This window comes from Bubalus kerabau, chromosome 5 (genome assembly GCF_029407905.1).
Source record: "Bubalus kerabau isolate K-KA32 ecotype Philippines breed swamp buffalo chromosome 5, PCC_UOA_SB_1v2, whole genome shotgun sequence".
Lineage (NCBI taxonomy): Eukaryota > Metazoa > Chordata > Mammalia > Artiodactyla > Bovidae > Bubalus > Bubalus kerabau.
The window spans coordinates 134,244-154,241 of record NC_073628.1 but is presented as its reverse complement, the minus strand read 5'-3'; the positions used below and the strand labels follow the sequence as shown (position 1 = coordinate 154,241).

The 19,998-nt window shown below is 62.6% G+C and overlaps 3 protein-coding genes across 5 annotated transcripts; 1 reads left to right on the top strand and 2 right to left on the bottom strand.

The window, feature by feature from the left end:
• PGGHG (protein-glucosylgalactosylhydroxylysine glucosidase) lies at window positions 1-12,110 on the bottom strand. Of its 3 annotated transcripts, none has more exons than XR_008714485.1 (14): window positions 11,677-12,108; window positions 11,122-11,405; window positions 10,539-10,749; window positions 10,030-10,465; window positions 9,325-9,444; window positions 8,816-8,947; window positions 8,509-8,620; window positions 8,262-8,334; window positions 7,789-7,925; window positions 7,512-7,645; window positions 7,298-7,393; window positions 7,128-7,225; window positions 6,842-6,971; window positions 1-6,767 (listed from the first exon to the last, which is right to left on the bottom strand). XR_008714485.1 is itself a non-coding variant. In XM_055580407.1 (14 exons), exons 2-14 carry the CDS (start codon window positions 11,378-11,380, stop codon window positions 6,712-6,714), a joined length of 2,076 nt encoding a protein of 691 aa, XP_055436382.1. In that variant the 5' UTR covers window positions 11,381-11,405; window positions 11,677-12,108; the 3' UTR covers window positions 1-6,711. The 3 variants fall into 3 exon arrangements, 2 of the variants coding, with proteins under 2 accessions (XP_055436382.1, XP_055436381.1); XM_055580407.1 differs by having other exon boundaries at window positions 6,842-7,053; XM_055580406.1 differs by having other exon boundaries at window positions 7,298-7,645; window positions 11,677-12,110.
• Window positions 2,355-3,502, top strand: IFITM5 (interferon induced transmembrane protein 5). Its single transcript, XM_055580408.1, has 2 exons — window positions 2,355-2,569; window positions 3,235-3,502. Exons 1-2 carry the CDS (start codon window positions 2,378-2,380, stop codon window positions 3,445-3,447), a joined length of 405 nt encoding a protein of 134 aa, XP_055436383.1. The 5' UTR covers window positions 2,355-2,377; the 3' UTR covers window positions 3,448-3,502.
• Window positions 12,111-14,001: 1,891 nt separating the features above from the next.
• Window positions 14,002-19,773, bottom strand: NLRP6 (NLR family pyrin domain containing 6). The gene is made up of 8 exons (XM_055583241.1): window positions 19,494-19,773; window positions 19,287-19,325; window positions 17,330-19,043; window positions 16,385-16,477; window positions 15,184-15,354; window positions 14,940-15,107; window positions 14,211-14,478; window positions 14,002-14,104 (listed from the first exon to the last, which is right to left on the bottom strand). Exons 1-7 carry the CDS (start codon window positions 19,771-19,773, stop codon window positions 14,340-14,342), a joined length of 2,604 nt encoding a protein of 867 aa, XP_055439216.1. The 3' UTR covers window positions 14,002-14,104; window positions 14,211-14,339.
• Between the last annotated feature and the right edge of the window lie 225 nt (window positions 19,774-19,998).

The window sequence follows — 19,998 nt, the reverse complement described above, 5'->3', positions numbered from 1 at the left end:
GCAGGTTGGTTATGGAATTGGTTGTATTGACTCCAGATTGCTCATCAAACCCAAGAAAACTGAGCAGCGAGGTACACCACGAATCACGCACAATCTGCATTGCAGCGGCATGTCCTTTTGAGGTATTAGTTTGTCTCAGACAGAACCCAAGGATTAGATATAAGAAAGGAGCTCGCCACCTGCCGGCACAACTGTTTACTTTATATCTAAGAACTGTCCCAGAAGCTGTATATATCACAAAAACGCCAAAGTCCTACTAAAACCTAGAACAGAATGGCCATTTATGAGGGATATTCCAAATAGGTAAGATCACATAAGAGGTGGACCTGGAAGCAAACTTCCTGAATCAAAGAAGTTGAATGGAACATGTGCTTCCTGCTGTAACAAGCCCACTCTGGCTGCTGTAGAGGGAATGCAGAGCAGCTGCGCTAATCCAGGGGAAGGGCGCTTGACTTGGCCTCAGTGGCGCTGAGATTCTGCCCAATCAGGAATTGGGACCAAGTGGATTCGGTGTGAGGGGCAGGGGAATGGGTGGAGCTGGATGGGTGAGGGACGTATAATTAAAGCCCAATACATTAAAATTCCTTTAAGAAATGAGTAATACAAAGATTAAGGCACATCTGATACAGCTTCTTGAAGGGCTGCTCAAAGATTTATAGGCAGAGGATAAATTGGCTCTGATGAGAGAAAGAAGACGATGTGTCTCAGCGCTCACCTCTTCCAGTGGCAGGTAAAGTGTGCAGAAGAGGACCATCATGCAAGATGGCCAGTGGCCACCTCCTGTGCCGGGAGCGGGGACTGGGCAGAGGGTACAGTGGAGTGAATGCTTGTGTTCCCCCAAATTCCTACTGAAATCCTAAAGTGATGGTATTAGGAGGTTAGAAGGTCATGAGGGTGGATCCCTCCCTCAGCTCCTTCCACCAGTGAGGAGCAGGGAAAAGTAGGCTGTCTGCAATAAGGGCCCATCCACGCTGGCACCCTTATCTTGGACCTTCAAGCCTTTGGAAAAGTGAGAGATACATTTCTATTATTTATGAGTCACTGGTCTGGGCACTAGCTATAGCAGTCCCAACTCAGACAGAAGGTTTGGGAGCCTGAGGTCTCTCTTAGAGGAGCAGGCTGGAGAGCCAGGAGCCCTCCTCCACGGAGCGGGCACTTGGTTACATCAATCTCAGTCAGTTCACTCAGTCGTGTCCAACTCTAGGACCCCATGGACTGCAGCACCCCAGGCTTCCCTGTCCATCATCAACTTCTGGAGTTTGCTCAAACTTACGTCCATCGAGTCAGTGATGTCATCCAACCATCTCATCCTCTGTCGTCCCCTTCTCCTCCTGCATTCAATCTTTCCCAGCATCAGGGTCTTTTCCAATGAGTCAGCTCTTTGCATCAGGTGGCCAAAGTATTGGAGTTTTAGCTTCAGCATCAGTCCTTCCAATGAATACTCGGACTGATTTCCTTTAGGATGGACTGGTTTGCTCTCCTTGCAGTCCAAGGGACTCTCAAGAGTCTTCTCCAACACCACAGTTCAAAAGTATCAATTCTTTGGTGCTCAGCTTTCTTTATAGTCCAACTCTCACATCCAATCTGGCCCTTGACATACATGTAATTCGCAGGCACACAGATGCTGCTGGCCCGTCTGGAGGGAGATGAGACCAGGCTTAAGACATAAAAAGCTCATCCCCCACAAACAGCTCTGGACTGGGGAGGAAGAAGCAGCCAGCCTGAGCGGCAGCTGACTGCCATGAGGGAGGAGGGCTCCCTGCAGCCTCCACCAGCAGGGCCAGGTCACAGCCCGCCCCTCAACACGCGCACCGCAGGCTTTCTCTCTCCACACTCCGTTTTCTCCTTAGCACTGTCCAGTTCCACCTGGACGTGGCCTGCTTCCTTCCATCGGCACTCACGGGGACTGTCATATCCCTAAGGCTGGACACGGGTGATCAGACGGTGATCTGGGCATTGCCGAGGACAGCAGAAGCCAAGGCGGCCACCCAGCCACAGCGGCCCTGACCCGGTGCCTCCACCCGCTTTTGTCCGCGGGGGAGGGGGCTCTGGTGGGCAGACCGCAGCCACCGCGTGCCTCGGCCGGCCGCCTTCGATGGGGGCTTCCCAGCTGGACCCCAGGATAGGAGGCGCTCTGGCGGCTCCCCACCGCCCGCCAGCCTGTGGGGTAGCGTTTCCCGGTGAGGGGGTAGCTCTCTGAGGGGCGGGGCTCCCTGCGGGGCGGGCGGTGGGCTCGCGGGCGGGGCGGCGCTCGGCGGGCTGTCATTTGTCGTTATATTTAGCGGCGGGCGATCAGCCGGGCGGCGGCGACGGCTATAAGCGGCGGGGCGCCCACCCTCGAAGCAGGAGTCCGAGCGAGGAGACGGCGCTGGAACCCATGGACACGTCGTATCCCCGCGAGGACCCCCGGGCCCCGACGCCCCGCAAGGCGGACGGCAACGCCCACACGGCCCTGACGCTGGGGGCACCGCGACCCCCACCTCGAGACCACTTGATCTGGTCCGTGTTCAGCACCCTCTACCTGAACCTGTGCTGTCTCGGCTTCCTGGCGCTGGCCTACTCCATCAAGGTGGGCCTGGGGGGCTTCATGGGGGCCCAGGAGCATTTCATGGGGGCTGCTTGTCAAGCCGGGATGCAGGAGGACTCTGCTGGGTTTCCTCCAGCCTGATGGTGGGGGGAGGCCTGCCTCCCATGAGGGCTTCTGAGTCTGACTGCTGTTCATAAAAATGAAGGGCGGTGTCTAGTCTGTCCCAAAGGACCCAGGGTAGATCAGACCTTACCCAAGGGGGTCTCTTCTTTCAAATGGGGCTTTTCACACGTGGGGGCTCCTGTTAGCACAGCTCCCTAGCTTCAGCTCCTGTGGTGGCGCCCTCCCAGCACCAATGAGGACTCCCTACCCTTGGGAGTCCTAGAAGGTAGATGCTGGCTTGAGATGGCCACTGGGTCATTAACTGGAGTGGGAGGGTGCAGAGGCTCCCTTCAGCCCCATCTTAGGCTGAACCTTTTACCACCCAAGGCCCCCCAAGGAAGGTCATGCCCATGTGTCCAGCTGGGGGCAGTGAAGGGAGTGACTCCAGCCCAGACAGTATCCCCTCAGGCCTCTCCCCTCCATCCAGGTTTTGGGTCCAGCATGGGTCCCCCAAGGTGTGGACCCAGTGGCTGTGTGGGATGGGGGTGGCGGGGCCACCAGTCCCCGCGAACCTGTAGAGACCTGGCCCTGCTGCCGGTTCACAGGCCCGAGACCAGAAGGTGGCTGGAGATCTGGAGGCAGCCCGGCGTCTCGGCTCCAAAGCCAAGTGCTACAACATCCTGGCCATGATGTGGGCGCTCGTGCCACCGCTCCTGCTCCTGGTGCTGGTGGTGACCGGCGCCCTGCACCTGTCTCGGCTGGCCAAGGGCTCCGCTGCCTTCTTCAGCACCAAGTTCGACGACGCCGACTATGACTGACAGGCCGGGCCCTGTCCCTGTCCTGACCAGGGACCCCAACCCCGGGGCTCTACCCCAGCCCCCTGGAGCCCTGACCATCTACAGGGCTGAGGCCCACCCCTGCCCTAGCCCGGGCACCTAACACTGACTCTGAAGGTCTTTCACTTGGGCCTCAGGGACTTCCCCTCAGCTCGATGCCCCCAGTTCCCTAACCCCTGGCCCTCAGGCCAGCTCCTTCCTCCCCACTCACCAGCCTCGGCTGTTCAATTAAAAAGACCTGGTTCCAGAAAGTGCCTTCTGGGACTGTTCCTGGCTGGGGCTGGGGAGGGCGTCTTCCCGAGGGGAGCTACCCTAGGGACCACCACAGCCAAGTCCCCCTGGACTGCCCCCAGCATCCGCGGCGGGCCGCTGTGTCCCGCTGGCTTGGCCGTGCCGACTGTCCCCTTCGTGCAGGCACCAGGCAGCTTGCGGCTTCTGGGTGGAGGCGCCTGAGTATTTTAGAATGAAGTTGGGAAACTTGGGCTTTTGATCTCTGCCACGCTGTGGTTTAGTGGCCTCACTTCCAGAACATGTGTGGTGAGTCTCCGAGTCCACGTGTGTGCCCATCCTCGAGTCAGCGTGTGTGCACGAGTGTTAAGGGGAGTCCCTGGCCAGTGAGATCCATCCTTGCCCTGCACATTCCTGTCTGTGGCTGGGCCTGTGCTGACCTCCTTCTTTGTGTCACGCTGTCCTCCTGACCTCACATTCCTTTAATTCTGATTGATCTCCGTCCCAGCAGTGGGTTCCCTCCCTCCTAGATCGGGGGGCTGGACAAAGACACACAAGCAGACAGGCGCGGTCACACCACCATCTGTGCACACGCCATCACACACACAGGCGCAGGAGCACCCCCCAACGATTGTACAGAGAGGGGGACACTTGGGGTGAGGACATTTCTAAGTGTCTTTGGCACCAGTGCCTGTTCTCGTTTCATTTTACCTCCCTGTGCAACCCCCTACCAGATGCAGAGAAGGGGGTTGCTAAACACACACGCACACTCTGTGTGGCTGGGGGCGAGGCCCTTGGGGCCTTGCTGTGGCCAGGCCAATGACAGGGCAGGCTAATTGCAGGGGCCTTAACCACAGGGTGGCTCAGGGCTTCGAGCACCCCACCCATGGTCCCTTCCCACCCGGCCTGGGCTGGGGGTGGAGGTCTCTGTGGAGCTGCTGCATTTGGAGCCCCTGGAGCGGCCCCTCCTGTGACAGCCAACAGCTGGCCCAGCCACACGCCAGCAGTGCGGAGCCCCAGCTGCAGGCCAGCGGAGCCCCAGCCCCGTGCCGAGCGTGTGCTGCTCTGAGCCAGCCCGGGACAGAGGTTGTGCTGGAGGGACCTGGGGTGGAGGAGTTCTGCCCCTTCCTGGGCTGGTCCTACACTGGACCAAGGGCAAGGCCAGTGCTCAGACTAGCATGGAGGCAGTGTTTCAACACGAAGCTCCAGGTCTGACCCAGGACGGGAACAACCCATGCTGGACACAGAGGCTGGGAGCTGGGGTTAGCCTGTGTGTGGTCGAATACACGTCTCCAAGCAGGGGATGGTTTGCTGGTCCCATTTGGTGAGGGGAGCCGAGTGTCCAGCCCATACCCAGGTGTGAGGACAGAGAATGCGCAGTTGAGCAGGTACAGGTGAAGGCCACCAGCAATGCTTCCGGCCCCAGGAAGGGACCTGGTCAAGTTCAGACAGTGGGCTGCCGTGGACTGGATCAGCCAGGCAGCACACACGTGTTGCCACCCTGTTAAGGCCCCTCAGAGGGTTGCCCCTTCCCCTGCACAGGTGGGTGCACACACACACGCCTGGCACACACGCCTGGGGAAATGTCAGCTGATGTCAGTCCTGTGGACAAAGGGCTGCCTGCCAACCCCACCTAATGCCTGCGCCCACATCTGGCTCCAGGGCTGCAGAGCCAAGTGTCTGCTTCATGGGGACCATCCATGGCCTAAATGCTTGGCTCCAGCAGACCTCCTGGGCCTTTGCTGCACTGCCAGCAGCTGAATGAGAGCCTGTGGGCACCCGGGGGAGCCCCATCAAGCGCTGCCTCCATTCTGAGGCCACGTGCACTCAGGAAGCTGGTCTGCAGCTCGGCCACGCTCCCTGCAGCCGCATGCAGGCAGGCCCTGGTGACCCCAGCTCCTCCGCCACCCCGTCCTCTCTTCCTCAGGGGCTTCAGTTTATCACAGTTCACCTGCTGGTCTCTGCTTTTGGGAGAACTTGGGCTAACTCTCCACTGAGAAGAGAGAGCAGCAGTTTGCCAGACGAAGGCGGCGGGGGGTGGTGGTGGGGTGGGGAGGGAGGCAGGTGCAGACGTGATGGGACCCACTTACTTGTTCCACACGAGCAAGGGAAGGGAAGCCTGACTTTTGACCAGAGCCTCCCTTTCAGGAGGGTGCCCGTTGGCTCCTCAGCACAGACACAGTTTGCCCGGCACCGACCGAGCTTTACTTCCCCAGCAGATGCCGTCCCACCCTGGAAGACCCGAGAGCCCAAGTCAGCTGTGCCAGCTGGGGGGCTCAGGCCCGGAGCAGACAGCAGGTGGAGCCTCGGCCGAGTCCGCGTGCCCAGGCCAGGCAGGCCCAGCACCGTGGCCCCATCCTTCCCGCTGGTCGGGGGGAGAGCAGGTCCCTGCTCCACACCCCACACCCCTTCCTTCCTTGAGGAAGGCACGTGACGGAGACCATCAGATGTGACCGAAGTGGCCCAGAGGCAAGAGAAGCCAAGGACTGAGGGTGCTGGGCCCCCAGGCAGTCCAGGAGCGCCTGGGCTCAGGCGAGTGACACAAAGTCCTTTGTGGTGAAGCTGCGGCCTAGGTCCTAAGTCCTGCCCACGCCCCGCACCCCGCGGCCCTCCCCAGACGGGCCTGCACCTGCCTCAGTCTTCTTCGCAGAACTGGCCCCTCGGGAAGGGCACGAGGGGGCTGGGAGCAGACAGGGCTGAGCAGCAGGGAAGCGGCCTGTTCACGGGGGTCACTGGGGGCTCGGCTAGAGGCAGCGGCTTGAACTCAGGCCAGAGGGAGCCTGGCTGCCACATAGAGGCGGGTGGGGGTCCAGGAGAGCATTGAGAAGGGGCAGGTACAGCCACTCGGGGTCACCCGTGGGGGGAAGTGTCGGGGGGGGCACCCCTGGCCATCTGCGGGGAGGGGTTCATGAAGCTTCAGGGCCCAAGGGTGTCCCAGAGCAGGGCCTGTGGGCTCGGGGCAGCTATTCAACGTCTTCAGAAAGCCTCCCAGGAAGTTCGTGGGGCAGTGCGTGCGGCCTACAGGCCTGACCTTTGTATCCGGCCCGCTGAGCAGGGAAAGCAGACTCTCTGTCCTGCAGGGAGAGGGGCATCGTGGGGCGAGCCACACACTGGGGCCGCCTTGGGTGGGGTCTGGGCGGTGGCCTACCTGGAGGCAAGGGGAGGCGAGTACATGACGGCCACAGCTCGGCTTCCAGAGAGGGGGCCCAAGGCCCTGCCTGGGACGTGACCTCTACTGTCACGAAGCCCACAGAGACGGAGAAGTTAAGCCTGCTCCCCTGGTAGGAAATGCCAGAGACACACACTGCAGAGATCCCCACTGGACACATGGGGTTGAAAGTCAGACCGGCCCTGGTGATTCTGGGGGGAAGGGAAGGTTCTGTGAGGAGGGCAGGGGGCAGCAGGCAGTCGCCCTCCGCTGCTACTGCACTCACCTGAACCCCGTGACCCCGAAGAGCACCGCCTGCAGGAAGCCCCCCATGCCCGTCAGGAAGTTCACAGCACCCGACCCGTCGGCATTCTCCGTCCACACCTGCAGGGGTGAGGCGGTCAGGGCAGAGCTGGGCACGGTGGGCATGGAGGGCCAGGCTGGGGCCAGGCTGACCTTGAAGGGCTCTGTGACGTTGGCGAAGCTCCTCTCCAGGAGGGCCCATGCCCGCCCTGGGTCCTTCAGCTCCATCCAGCCCACTGCAAACATGCTCTGGGGTCAGAGGACATGCTGGCGTGAGGCCCACAGCACAGGGAGGGGATACTGAGGCCAATGGGACAATGCCAAGGTGCTGTGAGGACCACCACCCCACGCCCCGCAGTCTCCTTACCCAGGTCATGGCGGGGCCGTGGGGGGACGTCACAGCCTCATAAATCTCCAGGTTTTGCCTGCGAACGTGGGGACTCAGGGGGAAGGGGACAGGATACCCCAGGAGCACAACATCTGCCTGCTTCACTTCCTCTCCTGGGGAGGGGGGGGAGGGCAAGGTGCTGCTGAAGGGGTGGGGGTGGGGCGGGGACTGCTCTGTTAGGAAGGGAGTGTCCAGGGTGGACACAAGGTCCTGTGGGAGGAGAGAAGGGCCTTGAAGGAGCTGCGAGTCCACTCACCAGGCTGGTACCCATCAAACTCAGGGTGAAAGTTCAGTTTTGGGTCAAAGGGCACCTTGATCTTATCAGCCACCACCAGCCACTGGTTGGGGACAGGATGCCCCAGGTCCTGGGCCAGGGCAGCAGCAAAGCGCAAGCTAGGAGCAGAGGTGGCAGGGCAGGGGTGAGGTGGGGGTGGGGGCAGGGAAGGGGGCAGGGGTAGATGGGAGGAGGGAGCAGGGGGAGGCAGGGGAGGGGGCAGGGGGAGAGGGCAGGGGGAGGGGCAGGGGGAGGTGGGGGGAGGGAAAGGGGGTAGGGGAGGGGCAGGGGAGGTGGGGGAGGGGCATGGGAGGTGGGGGAGGGGCATGGGAGGTGGGGGGAGGGGAGGGGGGGCAGGGGTGAGGCAGGGGGAGGTGGGGGGAGGGGGCAGGGGGAGGCGGGCTGCAGCCACCACACTCCTTCCCCTTCTCAGTGGAGGCGGGGTGGGGTCTGACCTGTTCTGGACCAAGACGTTGGTGTACACAGAGTTGTTGACCCCTGGGTGGTACTCATCGGGGGGCATGACTCCTGGGCACAGAAGGGCAAGATGGTACTTCTTGGAGGGGCTTAGGGACCTGCCCTGGCCCAGCTGCCACTGTGGGGCTGGCAGTCACACGTGTCCACCTGCCCCTCCACTCGTGACTGTCCATGCTGCACATCCCTTGCCTGTCACCCACACTCCCGTGACGGCCACGGTCTCACCCTTCAGGTGGTACTTCTCCTCCTCAGGGTTCCACTCTACACGGCTGCACCAAAACTCAGCCACGGCCCTGACCACGTCCCAGCCACCAGCCTCTCGGAAGAGCTCCAAGTCCTGAGGGGAAGGGGCATGTCAGAGGCCACAGCGCCTGTGATTCTAGCTCCCACCGGTGACGGCATTTCTCGTCAAGGCCCGCCGTCTGAGTGCCCAGCAGTGAAGGCCTGGCTCCGAGATGCTCCACAGGACTAGCCCCAGACAGGCAGTCATGCAGCGTGGAGAGTCGCCCCGGGGGGCACAGTGACACCTCACCTGGGTGGTGTGGTAGTACAGCTGGAAGGCCAGCACCACAGCCCCGTTGACGTGGATCTCCTGGGTCCCGTAGATGGCTTCAGGGCAGACCTCCAGGCCAGAGCCCGCGCTCTCCCAGGCAAACTTGGCTCCCTGGGGGTTGGGGGATGGAGCAGATGACTGTGTTCCTGGGGGCCAGGGGTAGCCCACCCCTTTCCCTTCGCTGCCAGCCTTCAGCCATGGAGGGCAGACAGAGGCGGGGGCCGTTGTGGGCCCCTGCGGGCTCTGAGTGCCCACGGTGTCCCTGCCGTGGGCCAGCTTACTTCCGCCCAGCATCTACTGTGTCCCTGCCCTGGGGCAGGGCAGCGAGAGAAGCCCTGCAGGGCCCCTCGGGCTGTTGTTCCCACTTGCGCAGTACAGGCTGGGGGAAGAATCCAAGACGTCCAGGTCCCACCCACTGAGGGGGCCTGGGGCGAGGGGTGAAGGCCTGAGAGGGGTGTGGGGCCTCAGGCCCTTTGGGGGCCCCTTACCTGGTAGCCCAGACTCCGGGCGTTGTCCAGGGCCCCACTGAGCGTCCGGATGCGGTACTGCAGGAGAGCCTTGGCGGCCTCCGGGTGGAGCAGCAGGAGACCCGGGAGCACCCAGAGGTCCTGGAGCACAGCCATGGAAGAACCCCTGGTCTCTCCCTGCAGCCACATCCAGCTTCCTCCTCCAGCGCGCCCCCAGGTCTGTCCCCGATGACGCTCTGCACGCCAACCCCATGGCCGCATCCCCCAAACCAAGACACTCCTCAGACCTGGTGGGCACTGCGTCTGTCGGGGCTCAGGCCAGAGTCTGGGTGTGGGGAGCGGGTGGAGGGCCCCGCGTCACCTGGTCCTGGCTGCCTCACCTTCCTCCGCCCCCCTCCCCTCAGCAGCCCCAGGGGTGTTTCCAGAGCACACTGCTGGCAGCGCCCTTCCCCAGGTAGAGTCTGCGTGGCTTCCTCGGCCCCCCTGCAGTGACTCCTTTCCCAGAGGGGAGTACCCCTCGCCCCGGCCAGGAGTCCTGCAGCTGCGTAGCTCTGGGCCTCTGCACCTTCTGGTCTGACCCCTCCTCCTTCAGCTGCGACTCTGCTGCCCCCAGCAGGCCTCCCCTGGCCACGTCCCTGTGCCTCCCCAGCCGCAGCCCCAACCGGGCAGAGCAGAGGCCCGCAGCGCACGTGGACTGGGGGGTGGGGGTGGGGGGGTGGCGCGCACCTGGTCCCAGAAGACGTGGCCCCAGTAGCACTCCTCACGGCTCCCATTGGAGAGGCCCCCGGGGCTGAGGCCATGGCAGACGTATCCTGAGGCCCCGGGCTGGGGCAGGGCGCTGAGCAAGTAGTAGAGTGCGCCACGCAGGGCCTGGCGCAGGGCCAGTGGCCCTTCCACATCCAGGCCACAGTCCGCCCAGAGCTGGGCCCAGGCCTGGGCGTGGGTTGTGTAGAGAGCGTGCCTGGCCTGCAGCTGCAGGGCCTCTGCGAGGCAGGCCTGGGCCTCAGCCTGGCTGCCACCCACCACCGTCAGGAACTCCCACGTCGCATCCTCCTGCTCTTCTCCGAGGGTCAAGGCTGGGGGGACCGGTGTCCACAGCATGTGTACCTCCTGCTGCGCGCCCCCAGGCTGCTCTGGGGTGAGCGTGTGGCCGCACAGGTACCTGCAAGAGGGCAGCTGTGTCTCAGGGACCAGCCTCTCCTCCGCCACCCAGCCGGCCCCCTGCCCATCCTCACCGGGCTCCCTGGAAGTCAGGACCCAGATGCAGGTCCAGGTCTGGACTTTCTGGGGAGAAGGCTGACTGCAGCCGCACTGTGACCGGCCAGCTCCCCTTGGCCAGGCGGGTGATGGACACACTGAAGGCCAGGACATGAGGCAGCGTGCGGTGGGCATAGATGCGCTGGGAGGCGCGGAAGCTTGGGCCCTCCAGGGTGTGCAGGAAGGAACCTGGGAAAGGGTGGAGAGGAAGACGGGGCAATTCTCACACCCGCCCTGGGGCCACTGAGGACAGGTCCAAACCAACGGTCTTTCTGGACTGGGAATGAAGTCCCCCTCTCCCTTCAGTGAGGGAGCCACCTCCAAGCCCCAGCTGTCCTGTTCAGGAAGCAACAGCTACATGGGGGCTGCCAGGCTCCTGCTCGTTCTGGAGGCCTGCCGGCTGGAAGCCTCACAAAGCGGGCTCTCAGAGCCTCCTTTTGCAGGATGCTGGCATCCTGAGTGAGGAGGTGCCGGGGTAGTACCTCTGGCCTTCTGCTCGCTTGGAAACGGCGGGGGGTGGGGGGTGGGGTAAGGGGTGGGCAGAGGGCAAGCAGTGGCTACCTGTGTTAGTGTCCAGAACATAGGTCTTGGTTAGCTGCTCTCCGGTCCCTGCTGGGGCCTCCAGCTGGACATTGAGGGGACTGGGCAGAATGGCCCGGTGGGTATCCCCCAAAGCCCCATTGTACACACCGCTCACATGCAATGTCTCATGATACACGCGTGTGCCCAAGTATGCGTTGGTCACGGTGGCCAAGAGCCGGGGGTCACTGGGCAGAGAATGGGCAGTGAATCTGGTGGCGTCCTTGCTAGCATCCTCCATGGAAAGGGTGACTCCGCGGAGGGGCCTGCAAAAGTGGGGGACAGAGGCCCCACAATTGGCTGGGCCTCTGTTTTCTGTAACTCCCAAAGCTCTCCTTGGAACTCGACTAATGGCCCCAGAGGTGGAGGGAGGGGCGTGTGCCCTCCTGGGTGGCCCCGATTTTCAGGCCGCCCCAGGAAACACCCTCCGTCCCAGGAAACACCCTCCGCCAGAAGATGCCCACCCCCACCCCCCACTACTGATCCAGGGACCCAACGGATGCCCCAGCTCCCACCTCAGGGCCGCACCCCACGAACCGGTCCTGCTGGCAGGAAGGGCGGAGCCTCAGCCCGCGGGCCTCACCCTCCCGGAGGCCAGTCGGTACAGGGCGGGGTGTGGCCAGTAGCTGGGGAAGGGGACGGGCAGGCGGGCCAGAGGCCCCGTCTCTGGGTCCGCAGCCCCGCCGCGTCCCTCGGCTCCAGCGGGAGCTGCCTCTCAGGGGCAGGAGGAGAAGCAGCCAGCGGCGGCCGTGCCACCGGAAGGTCCCGTGGTCCCCGCCCCAGGGCCGCGCGGGGCGGGCCAGACGCGCGTCCCCACCCTCGGGCGTCCTCGAGGAGGGGCGAAGGGCGGGCCGGGCCGCCTCTGGCGCCCAGCCTACGAGGCCGAGCAGAGACAAGCCCAGTTCCAGCTTTGTCCTGAGGCTTCTCCAGGGTGGATCTGACAGGGCTTTCGGCTTTCACCGCTCCCCTCTCCGGCGGCCGGTTCCTTCCTCTCTCCCTGACCGCCCTCTCCCAGGAGAGGTGGGGCCGGGGTTCTCCCCTGGAGCCCCGCCTTCCTTTGTCCCCGCCCCACTGGCTGGCTTTGCACCCCCTCCTCAGTCTCCATCTTCCCCACGTGCCGCCCTGCCTCTGGAAGCTCCGGGCTCTGGGCCTGTCTGGACCTTGTCTCTCTAACCCAGGCCTGACCCAAATGACTGCTGGGACCACTGGCCCAACCAGACACTCGGATTTAGCCTGTGCCTGGAACCTGGCCTTCCTCCCCCTCCCCCCACAAGCAACGGTGACCTCACCATCCCCCCCAGGCCCCCCCGGGCCCCCTTCCCGGCTCTCCCCATCCACAGGCGCCGCCTCCTCTCAGACCAGGCCAGCCTCCTGGGTTGGTGCAGGCCTGCTCTGGCCCCACAGCTCTTGGAGCACAGCCACAGCCACCCTGAGAGTAGTCGGGTTCTGCTCGAAGCCTGCAGCGGTGCCCACCTTACGGCAGGAGGCGCCCCGGCCCCTCCGCTCTCACCGCCCCCCCCAGCCGCTATCTGGCGTCCCTGCTGCTTCTGCACCATCCCAAGCAGGCTCCCTAGTATGGGCTCAGTGTGTCCCCCCACATCCATCGGTTGGCTTCTGATCCCCACTGTGATGGTGTCTGTAGGTGGGGCCTTTGGTACATAGGTCAAGAGCAGTCAAGAGTAGGATTAGTGCCTTTATAAAGAAGGTATTTTGAGTAAACTGCGGGAGTTGGCAATGGACAGGGAGGCCTGGTGTGCTGCAGTCCATGGCGTCTCAAAGAGTTGGACACGACTGAGCGCCTGAACTGAACTGAACTGAAGAAGAGGCCTTAGATCTCCCTCCTTCTACCCTGTGAGGACACGGCTGGAAGACAGCCATTTGTACCAAGAGGGTCCTCACCAGACACCGAATTGACTGGCACCTTGAGCTTGGACATCCCAGCCTCCAGAACTGAGAGAAAGGTACTTCTGTTGTTGGTCAGCTACCTGCTCTGCGGTATGTTGTTAACAGCAGGCTGAGCCGCTGTGCGGCCTTTACGCTTGCTGTCCCATTGCCTTTTCCTCAAGACATCCTTAGGTTGGCCCCTCACTTCCTTCCATTTTCAAGTGCCCTGTCTTCCCTAGATTGTCCCAGACTCCTTACAGGTAAGAGCAAACCCTTTGCTCCATCCCCCACCCCTTCTTTTCCTTCCTTCACAGCATTTATCAGCTGCCTAGAATGCCAGCTCCAGGAGGGCAAGGATATTTTGTCTGTTTTGTGGAATGAATAACTGGATTTGAAAATGGGTTATGGAATGAAGTTTGGAGGACATGAAGGGACCCAGAAGGCCCTTCTGACTAGGGCCTCAGAAGCTGGTGGAGTCCAGCAGCTTTGAGCAGAGAAGACTTGAGGATTCAGGCTGTCTGCTGCTGGCCCTGCCCGTCAAGGCCAAGCTTCCCATCAGAGCTTCCTGAATCCAGCTGTTCCCTCGAGCTCACCCAGGAAATGGGGGCTGCGGCCCTGCCCCATTCAGATGGGCTGGGGAACAAAGGCAAGGGCATGAGCACCCGTGAGGATGCCTGGCTAAGTGCAGCAGAGAATGACAGAGCTGAATCCCAAGGAGAATTTATTATCAGCACATGGGGCTCATACCATCTGTGCCATCACGGCCCCGTTTAGAGCTCCATCCCCACTCCCCTTAGTCTCTGAAGTCCTCAGGGAGCAACCGGACTCCTCTGGGCGCCTTCGGCCCCTGCTTGGTCCCCTGTGGCCAGAGCAGAGTGGCGGGGCTCTGGGTGCCTGTACTGAGTGGGGCAGGGTCTGCAAATGGGTCATCTCGCGCTGAGCTCACCAGGTGGAGGCCACACATGGTCGGTGCTCAGTGCCTGGTGCTCTCAGCTTCACCCTGCAGTGACAGGGCTGGAGGGTCGCTGGAGAGAAACCTGGGTGGAGCAGCGGCGAGGGTTAGGGGAGGAGGCCCTCTTCCCTGTGGGGAGGACAGAGACATAAGCTGTCCCCAGGGTGTGGGGGAAGGGACATGTCCTGGGCCTGCCCCGAAGCAGGTGAGGGGTGTGTCTGTCTGAGTCTCCCACCTGCCTGTCCCGGGCCCCTCAGGCTCAAGGGTTGCCCAGAGCAGAGAGCACCATCCTCTCGCCCTTGAAATGGGGAGGTCTGCTCTGTAGGGCTGAGCGGATTCCTCCCTAGTTCTGGCCTGCAGGACCTCAAAGGGCACTGATGGACACTTCGGGGGGCTTGGGATGGGCGTCCAGCGCTGAGTGTGTGATGACTAGTCTTGGGTTTGCCGTCTCCACAGCTCGCAGCTCCTGCAGGGACTGCTCGCTCAGCTCCACAGAGGTCAGCCTGTAGCCGTGTGCAGAGAATGGCAGCGGGGTTGGTGAGGGAGGGGGCCTGCAGGTGCAGTGACGGGGAGCAGCGGCAGGGGCAGTGCTGGGCTGCTGGCCTGGGTTGTGCCAAAGGCACGCGGTGACAGGAGGTGGTCAGTCGGGGACTGCCAGAGGGTGGGGAAGGGGCAGGGACTAGGGGCCAGAGCCTTCAGGGCACTAAGGGGGATTTGGGGGCACTGGTCCATATTCTGGGCACGGGCACCTGACAATGGGCATTTGGTCTAATGGCGTGGTCCAGGCCCTGGGCCGGAGCCAGGGAGTTAGAGGGTGGGGCTCCAGGGCCTGAGTTACAGCGGGGTTACCTCAGGAGGGCCCTGGGAGAGATTCCTCTTTAAGGTTTGGGGGAAGCCCCGGCATCCACCCCAGCCCAGGGCTGAGAGGCTGCGTTCCCAGCACCCTTCCCAGCCCTGTCTCCACCTGAGGGTTTGCAGGCGGCATCCTGGGCACTTAAGGGTGGTGCACAAGCAGGTCACCGTAGGTCCTGACAGCTGGCAGCCACTGAGATCCAGGGTGGTCAGTGCTGGGATCTGCTGGAGCTGGCCAACCATGTACTGGAGTGCTTCCTGCAGGCCTGGCTGCTGAACCCTAGGGGAGGGCTGACCTCAGGAGCTGCTGTGGGGGCCCTGGTCCCTCCCTCAGTCCCTCCCAGGCTGCTCCTCACCTGAGTGTCTGCACCCGGCACTGGGGCGAGGCCAGGCCCTCGCTCAGCACACGCAGGCCGGCCTCGCTGAGCCCATTGTGGAAGAGGCCCAGCTCTGCCAGGGCCGGGGCCTCCCTCAGGGCCTCAGAGAGATCTCTGCAGACCGAATCGGGGAGTTTGCAGCGGGACAGCCTGTGGTCAAGAAGCACACGAGTCCGCAGTGTGCGAGCTGCGTGCTCCCTGAGGGGCTGAGGTTCAGTCTGCAGACTTGGCTCCACACCCGCCTCCCTGGGACCCACAGAGCTTCTCCTGCACCATCGCCACCCGTGTGCACACCTCGTGTGCACCCGCTGGACGCACTCCCTTGTCTCTTAGGACATTCTCCACGAGCTTGCTCTCGACGTGTCTAACTCCATATAATTATCCACCAAGTACAGGGGGACCAGGCTTATTTAGTTAGCCAGTCCTAACGGTTGGGCAGGGTGTCATTTCTACTTTTTTGCCATTATAAATAATGCTGTGATGAACATCTTTATGCAGTTAGTTTGGCAGCAGAATTGATGGGTTCCTGATGTTTATGCCAAGTTAAGTTACCATGTCAGCATTGACACATGACTGTATCTAATTCACCATACCTAATCAGTACTAACTCGTATAATGTATCTTACTATCTGCTTACTTGGTGGTAGTGAAGAGTAATTGAAAAGATTACATACTAAGTACTGCCTCAGTAAGTCTCACATCAACCTTCTGAGGTGGAAGCTACAGGCTCCGTTCCCCGGGAGAAGACTGAAGCTCAGACAGACTGGCCTGCCAAGGGCAAAGAGGCAGGCAGGCTGGCCTCAGAGCCTGCGCCCTGAGCACCTTCCACAACTACTTCTGAGATCCAGAAGAACCACCCAGCAGTGTCCAGTAGCCCTTAGCAGCCTTCCTGGAGAAGGGAAATGACAGTCTGGCCTTTATCCCTCTTCCAGAAGCTCAGCGTACTCTGCTCCCCGCTCACACAGGGGCCAAACCCTCTGTTCTAAGTAGCACCCAAGTGCTTCCCTCCTCTGTCCTGTGTGGGCAGAGCCTGCTGATCCTGCCAAGGGACCATAGGCTCTCAGCCTGTCTCAGCGCCCCCTCGGTCAGCCGTCCCCAGACAGGGCTACACCCCTGCCCCTGCCCAGGGTATCCTGCTCTGTGTCCTTTCCAGGGGAAGGGCTGGGATTTGTTCACTCACGTCAGGCTGTTCAGACCACACTGCCGGTCGGTCATGGCCTCACGGAGTGGGCGCAGGGGGGAGCCTGGGGATTTTCTTGTGGTGGCTCGAGAGCTACGAAGAAAGAAAAGAAGGTGAAGGTCCCTGCCCCTTCCAGTCCCTCACTCCTGAGAAGGACTCCTTCCTGCGGTTCCGAGACATTGGAGCTGCTTCTGCCCTTACCCTCAGGCTGGGCCAGGACCCCCTCCCTCTTCATCCCGAGCCCAGAGTGAAACCACTTCTCTGTGACCTCGTCCACCTCCCCACGGAAGCTGTCTGTGTGAGTCCCATGGGACAGGTGGGCCTGTCCTTGTGCCTGCAGTGGGTGTCCCCAGGCCCAGCCCCGTCAGCATCCTGACATTCATTCTCCCAACAGATGCTGAGCACCTGAGTCAGGTGAGGGTTGGAGTCAAGTGCACAGAAACAATGGCACGAGCTTTGCCCAGGAGACGAGGGTCTGGTGGAGGAGAGGGGTATGGGCAGATGTCATGGCATGCAGTAGTCAGTGGGGGCACTTCTGAGGCCAGACGGCTGCAGACTAGAGAGGAGAGTTTGGAGCGGCTTTGAGGATAGGCAGTGCTCTGGGTGGAAGGGACGGCAGGAGCAAAGGCTCAGAGCACAGCACGAGTGGTGTATTCCAGAAATCATTACGAGAAAGCCTCGTGTCGGTGATGGGAGAGGGAGGTTTGCCTTGGACATGGATGCTAGGGTGGGGAACATGGTGAAGGCACCCTGGGGAAGAAGATGGGCATTGGGAGCTGCCTTGAGGAGGTAAGAAAGACCAGCCATGAAGTCGTGCCTCTCCTCTGGGGAGCAGGCATCAGGTCTGCACACGCTCCCCAGGCCCAGGTGGACATAAGATGCTCTGGCACACATGCCCCACACAGAGGGCCCACAGAAGAGGGCAGCCCTGCCCTGGAGACTCACGAGCTGCCACCCAGGCTGCCCTGTAGACGTTTCATCAGGCTCTTCTTTTTCTTCTCCTGCGCAGTGGCCAGTCTGCAGCTGACCAGCCGCAGCGCCTGCCCTGCCGGGCAGCACCGCACACAGTAGCTCAGGACGGCCAGGTCCATTCTGCTGAAGTGTACTCGCTCCAGCACCAGCTCAGGGAGGCCGCGGAGGGCCTGGTGCACAAACGAGTCTTCCTGTGTCTCGTGCAGGCAGTAGAGCAGCTCCAGCGGGTAGTTGAGCTGCTCGCCCTCCTCCTCCTCTGACTCCTCAGTGTCCTGGGGTGCCAGGATCTCCTCCGTCCCCTCTGGCGCCGCCCTGGGGTGACCCTGGCCCTGGTCCTGCACCCATCTCAGGACACGCTGCTTCACGCGCTCTGAAACTGTGCAGCCGAAGTGGCGCTTGATCTCGCACATCCTCTCTGTGTTCAGTAGTCCAAAGAGGAAGCGTGTAGTGAGGTTGAGGTGGCCGCGCAGCTCCGGGTCCCCCTGCAGAAGTGCCTCTATGCCGCCAGCAGGTGCCCTGGGAGCCCCGTCGTCCTCCAGCAGGTAGGACAGAGCAGCTAAGAATTCCTGGAAGCTCTGGTCAATGAACTGGTAGGTGACCTCTGTTTCCAGCACGCCTGGCATCTCCTTCTTGCTGAGAAACTGCGTCTGGACCTTGGAGCCGCAGAGCTGCAGGCGTTCCAGGTCCTCCTCCGAGAACCGCGTCCTGCCCCCGAGGACGCCGTCACAGGCCAGGCGGCACAGCTTGCGCAGCTCTCTCTGCAGCTGGGCCCCGTCGGCCTCGGGCGCCGATCTCAGGACGCTGGCCACGAAGAGCAAGTACACGGCCGTGGTGGTCTTGGAAGTGCGCCACAGGTCCTGGCCGCGCTGGAGCTGCTGGCGCAGAACGGTGCAGACGATCCAGCACACGGCGGGCACGAAGCACAGAGAGAAGAGCATCTCGTTCTCCTTCACGCAGCGGTAGGCGTGCTCCGCCTTCCACTCGTCCTGGAAAAACTTGTAGAAGTACTTCTTCCTGTCCTTGTCTGAGAAGCCACACACCTCGGCGCACTGCGGTGAGCACAGGCGGGCCTGCAGCCTCCCGGGGGCGGTGCCTCGCCTGGTCACTAGCAGGCGCGCCGCGGGCAGCAGCTCCTTGCTCAGCAGGCTCCCCAGCACCCGCGCGCCGCTCGCGGCCTCGTGGGGGTCTCTGCAGGGCGCGGCCTCGGCCGGCTCCGGTGTCAGCATTTCGTCTGCGCCGTCCAGGATGAACAGCAGCCTCTCGGACTGCGCCAGCATCTGCTGCACCGGCGCCTCGCGGTCGGGGCACTGGTCTAGGATCAGGTCCGCCAGGCTGCACGTGCCCGGTCGCTCCAGCAGCTCGCGGCAAGACAGGAAGAAGGCAAAGTCCACCTGAGTATGGTACAGCTTGCCCGCCGCCCAGTCATACAGGATTTTCCTGGCCGCCATGGTCTTGCCGATGCCCGCAGGGCCCTGCAGCACCACGGTCAGCCGTCTCTCGCCCTCCTCGTCGCGGCCGAACAGGCGGTTGAAGGTGTGGGTGTCTGAGCGCCGGGCGCGCTCGGCCTCCGGCTCCTCAGCGATGAGCAGCTTGGTGAAGCGCTTGTTGATCTTCACTGAGCGAGCGTCCCGCTCCTTCACCTTAGCGTGCTGCCGCAGCACGTGCTCCCGGTACTTCTTCTTGTACTCTGCGGGTAGGGGGGCGCCGGACGGAGGGAAGGGGAACAGGGGTCGAGGAGCGCTGTGTTAGTGCCGCTCCGGGGCCCGTTGCCCTCCCCGGCGGGCTCCGGCCTCAGTTTCCCCTGTTGCCTCACAACCCCCTCTCCGCGCTCCTCCCCGGGGCCAGCTGTGCGGAACCTCCGAGTGACTCTGAGGACACCCGAAGTGTCCGGACAGCTCGGGGCCTGCGCTTTCCGCCGAGAGAGACCTACCGGAGACGGAGAGCAGCGCCGGGGAGCTGGGGCCGAGACCTGGAAGGGAGAGCTGCGGTGGGTCCCGAGGACCGGGCCGGGTGCAGAAGGGAGCGTCAGGGGTCGGGGCCCCGGGGCGCGCGGGCGCTCTTTGAGGGAAGCGAAAGGAACCTGCCCAGGCGGGAGAGGCCGAGGGGGGACCCAGGTGAAGCCCCACCTGGCACTCACTCTGCAGCCGGCGCTCCTTGAGCCGCGCCGCCACGTCGCGCACGTCTGCCCTCTTCAGGGTTTTCTTGGCCACGTCCAGCGCGCGTTCCGGCCCGTAGAAGTGGACCAGCTGCTCCACGAGGTCCAAGGTGTCCGCGCCCTCCAGCCGCCCCCACGGGATGCTGCGACCATCCACCCGCTCGTCCCGCAGTTTGTGGCGGAAGCGCTTCAGCTGCTCTTGGCTCAGGTCTTCCAGTGCGCCCAGGAGCAGCTCGCGGGCAGCGGCAGCGCGGGGCTCCATGCTGGGGGTGGGCGCACGCGGTCAGCAGGGTGCTGCGCCCCGGTGACCCCGGCCTCTCGCCGTCGTGTCCGACCGCAGCCCCGGGCGCCCACGAGCACCAGGGGTTTTGACGCGCCCCCATCTATCCAGGTGGCTCCAGGCCAACGCTTGAAAGAGCGCTCTACTGGAAGTGTTGTCCTCTCCTCCCAGGATCGCGACCGAGGACTTTCCTCCAAGGCTTTCCAA

What these genes read in the sequence shown, in the direction of transcription:
- IFITM5 (XM_055580408.1), top strand. Translation starts at nt 2,378, where the DNA reads ATGGACACGTCGTATCCCCGCGAGGACCCCCGGGCCCCGACGCCCCGC. An exon ending in CGCTGGCCTACTCCATCAAG is followed by an intron (nt 2,570 to 3,234) that starts GTGGGCCTGGGG and finishes GCCGGTTCACAG; the next exon opens with GCCCGAGACCAGAAGGTGGC.
- PGGHG (XM_055580406.1), bottom strand. Translation starts at nt 11,380, where the DNA reads ATGGAGGATGCTAGCAAGGACGCCACCAGATTCACTGCCCATTCTCTG. An exon ending in GTTTGATGGGTACCAGCCTG is followed by an intron (nt 7,646 to 7,788) that starts GTGAGTGGACTC and finishes CCCCCTCCCCAG; the next exon opens with GAGAGGAAGTGAAGCAGGCA. An exon ending in TCGCCTCCCCTTGCCTCCAG is followed by an intron (nt 6,768 to 6,841) that starts GTAGGCCACCGC and finishes CTCTCCCTGCAG; the next exon opens with GACAGAGAGTCTGCTTTCCC.
- NLRP6 (XM_055583241.1), bottom strand. Translation starts at nt 19,773, where the DNA reads ATGGAGCCCCGCGCTGCCGCTGCCCGCGAGCTGCTCCTGGGCGCACTG. An exon ending in CAAGGAGCGCCGGCTGCAGA is followed by an intron (nt 19,326 to 19,493) that starts GTGAGTGCCAGG and finishes TCTCCCTTCCAG; the next exon opens with GTCTCGGCCCCAGCTCCCCG. An exon ending in GGCAGCCTGGGTGGCAGCTC is followed by an intron (nt 16,478 to 17,329) that starts GTGAGTCTCCAG and finishes CTTTCTTCGTAG; the next exon opens with CTCTCGAGCCACCACAAGAA.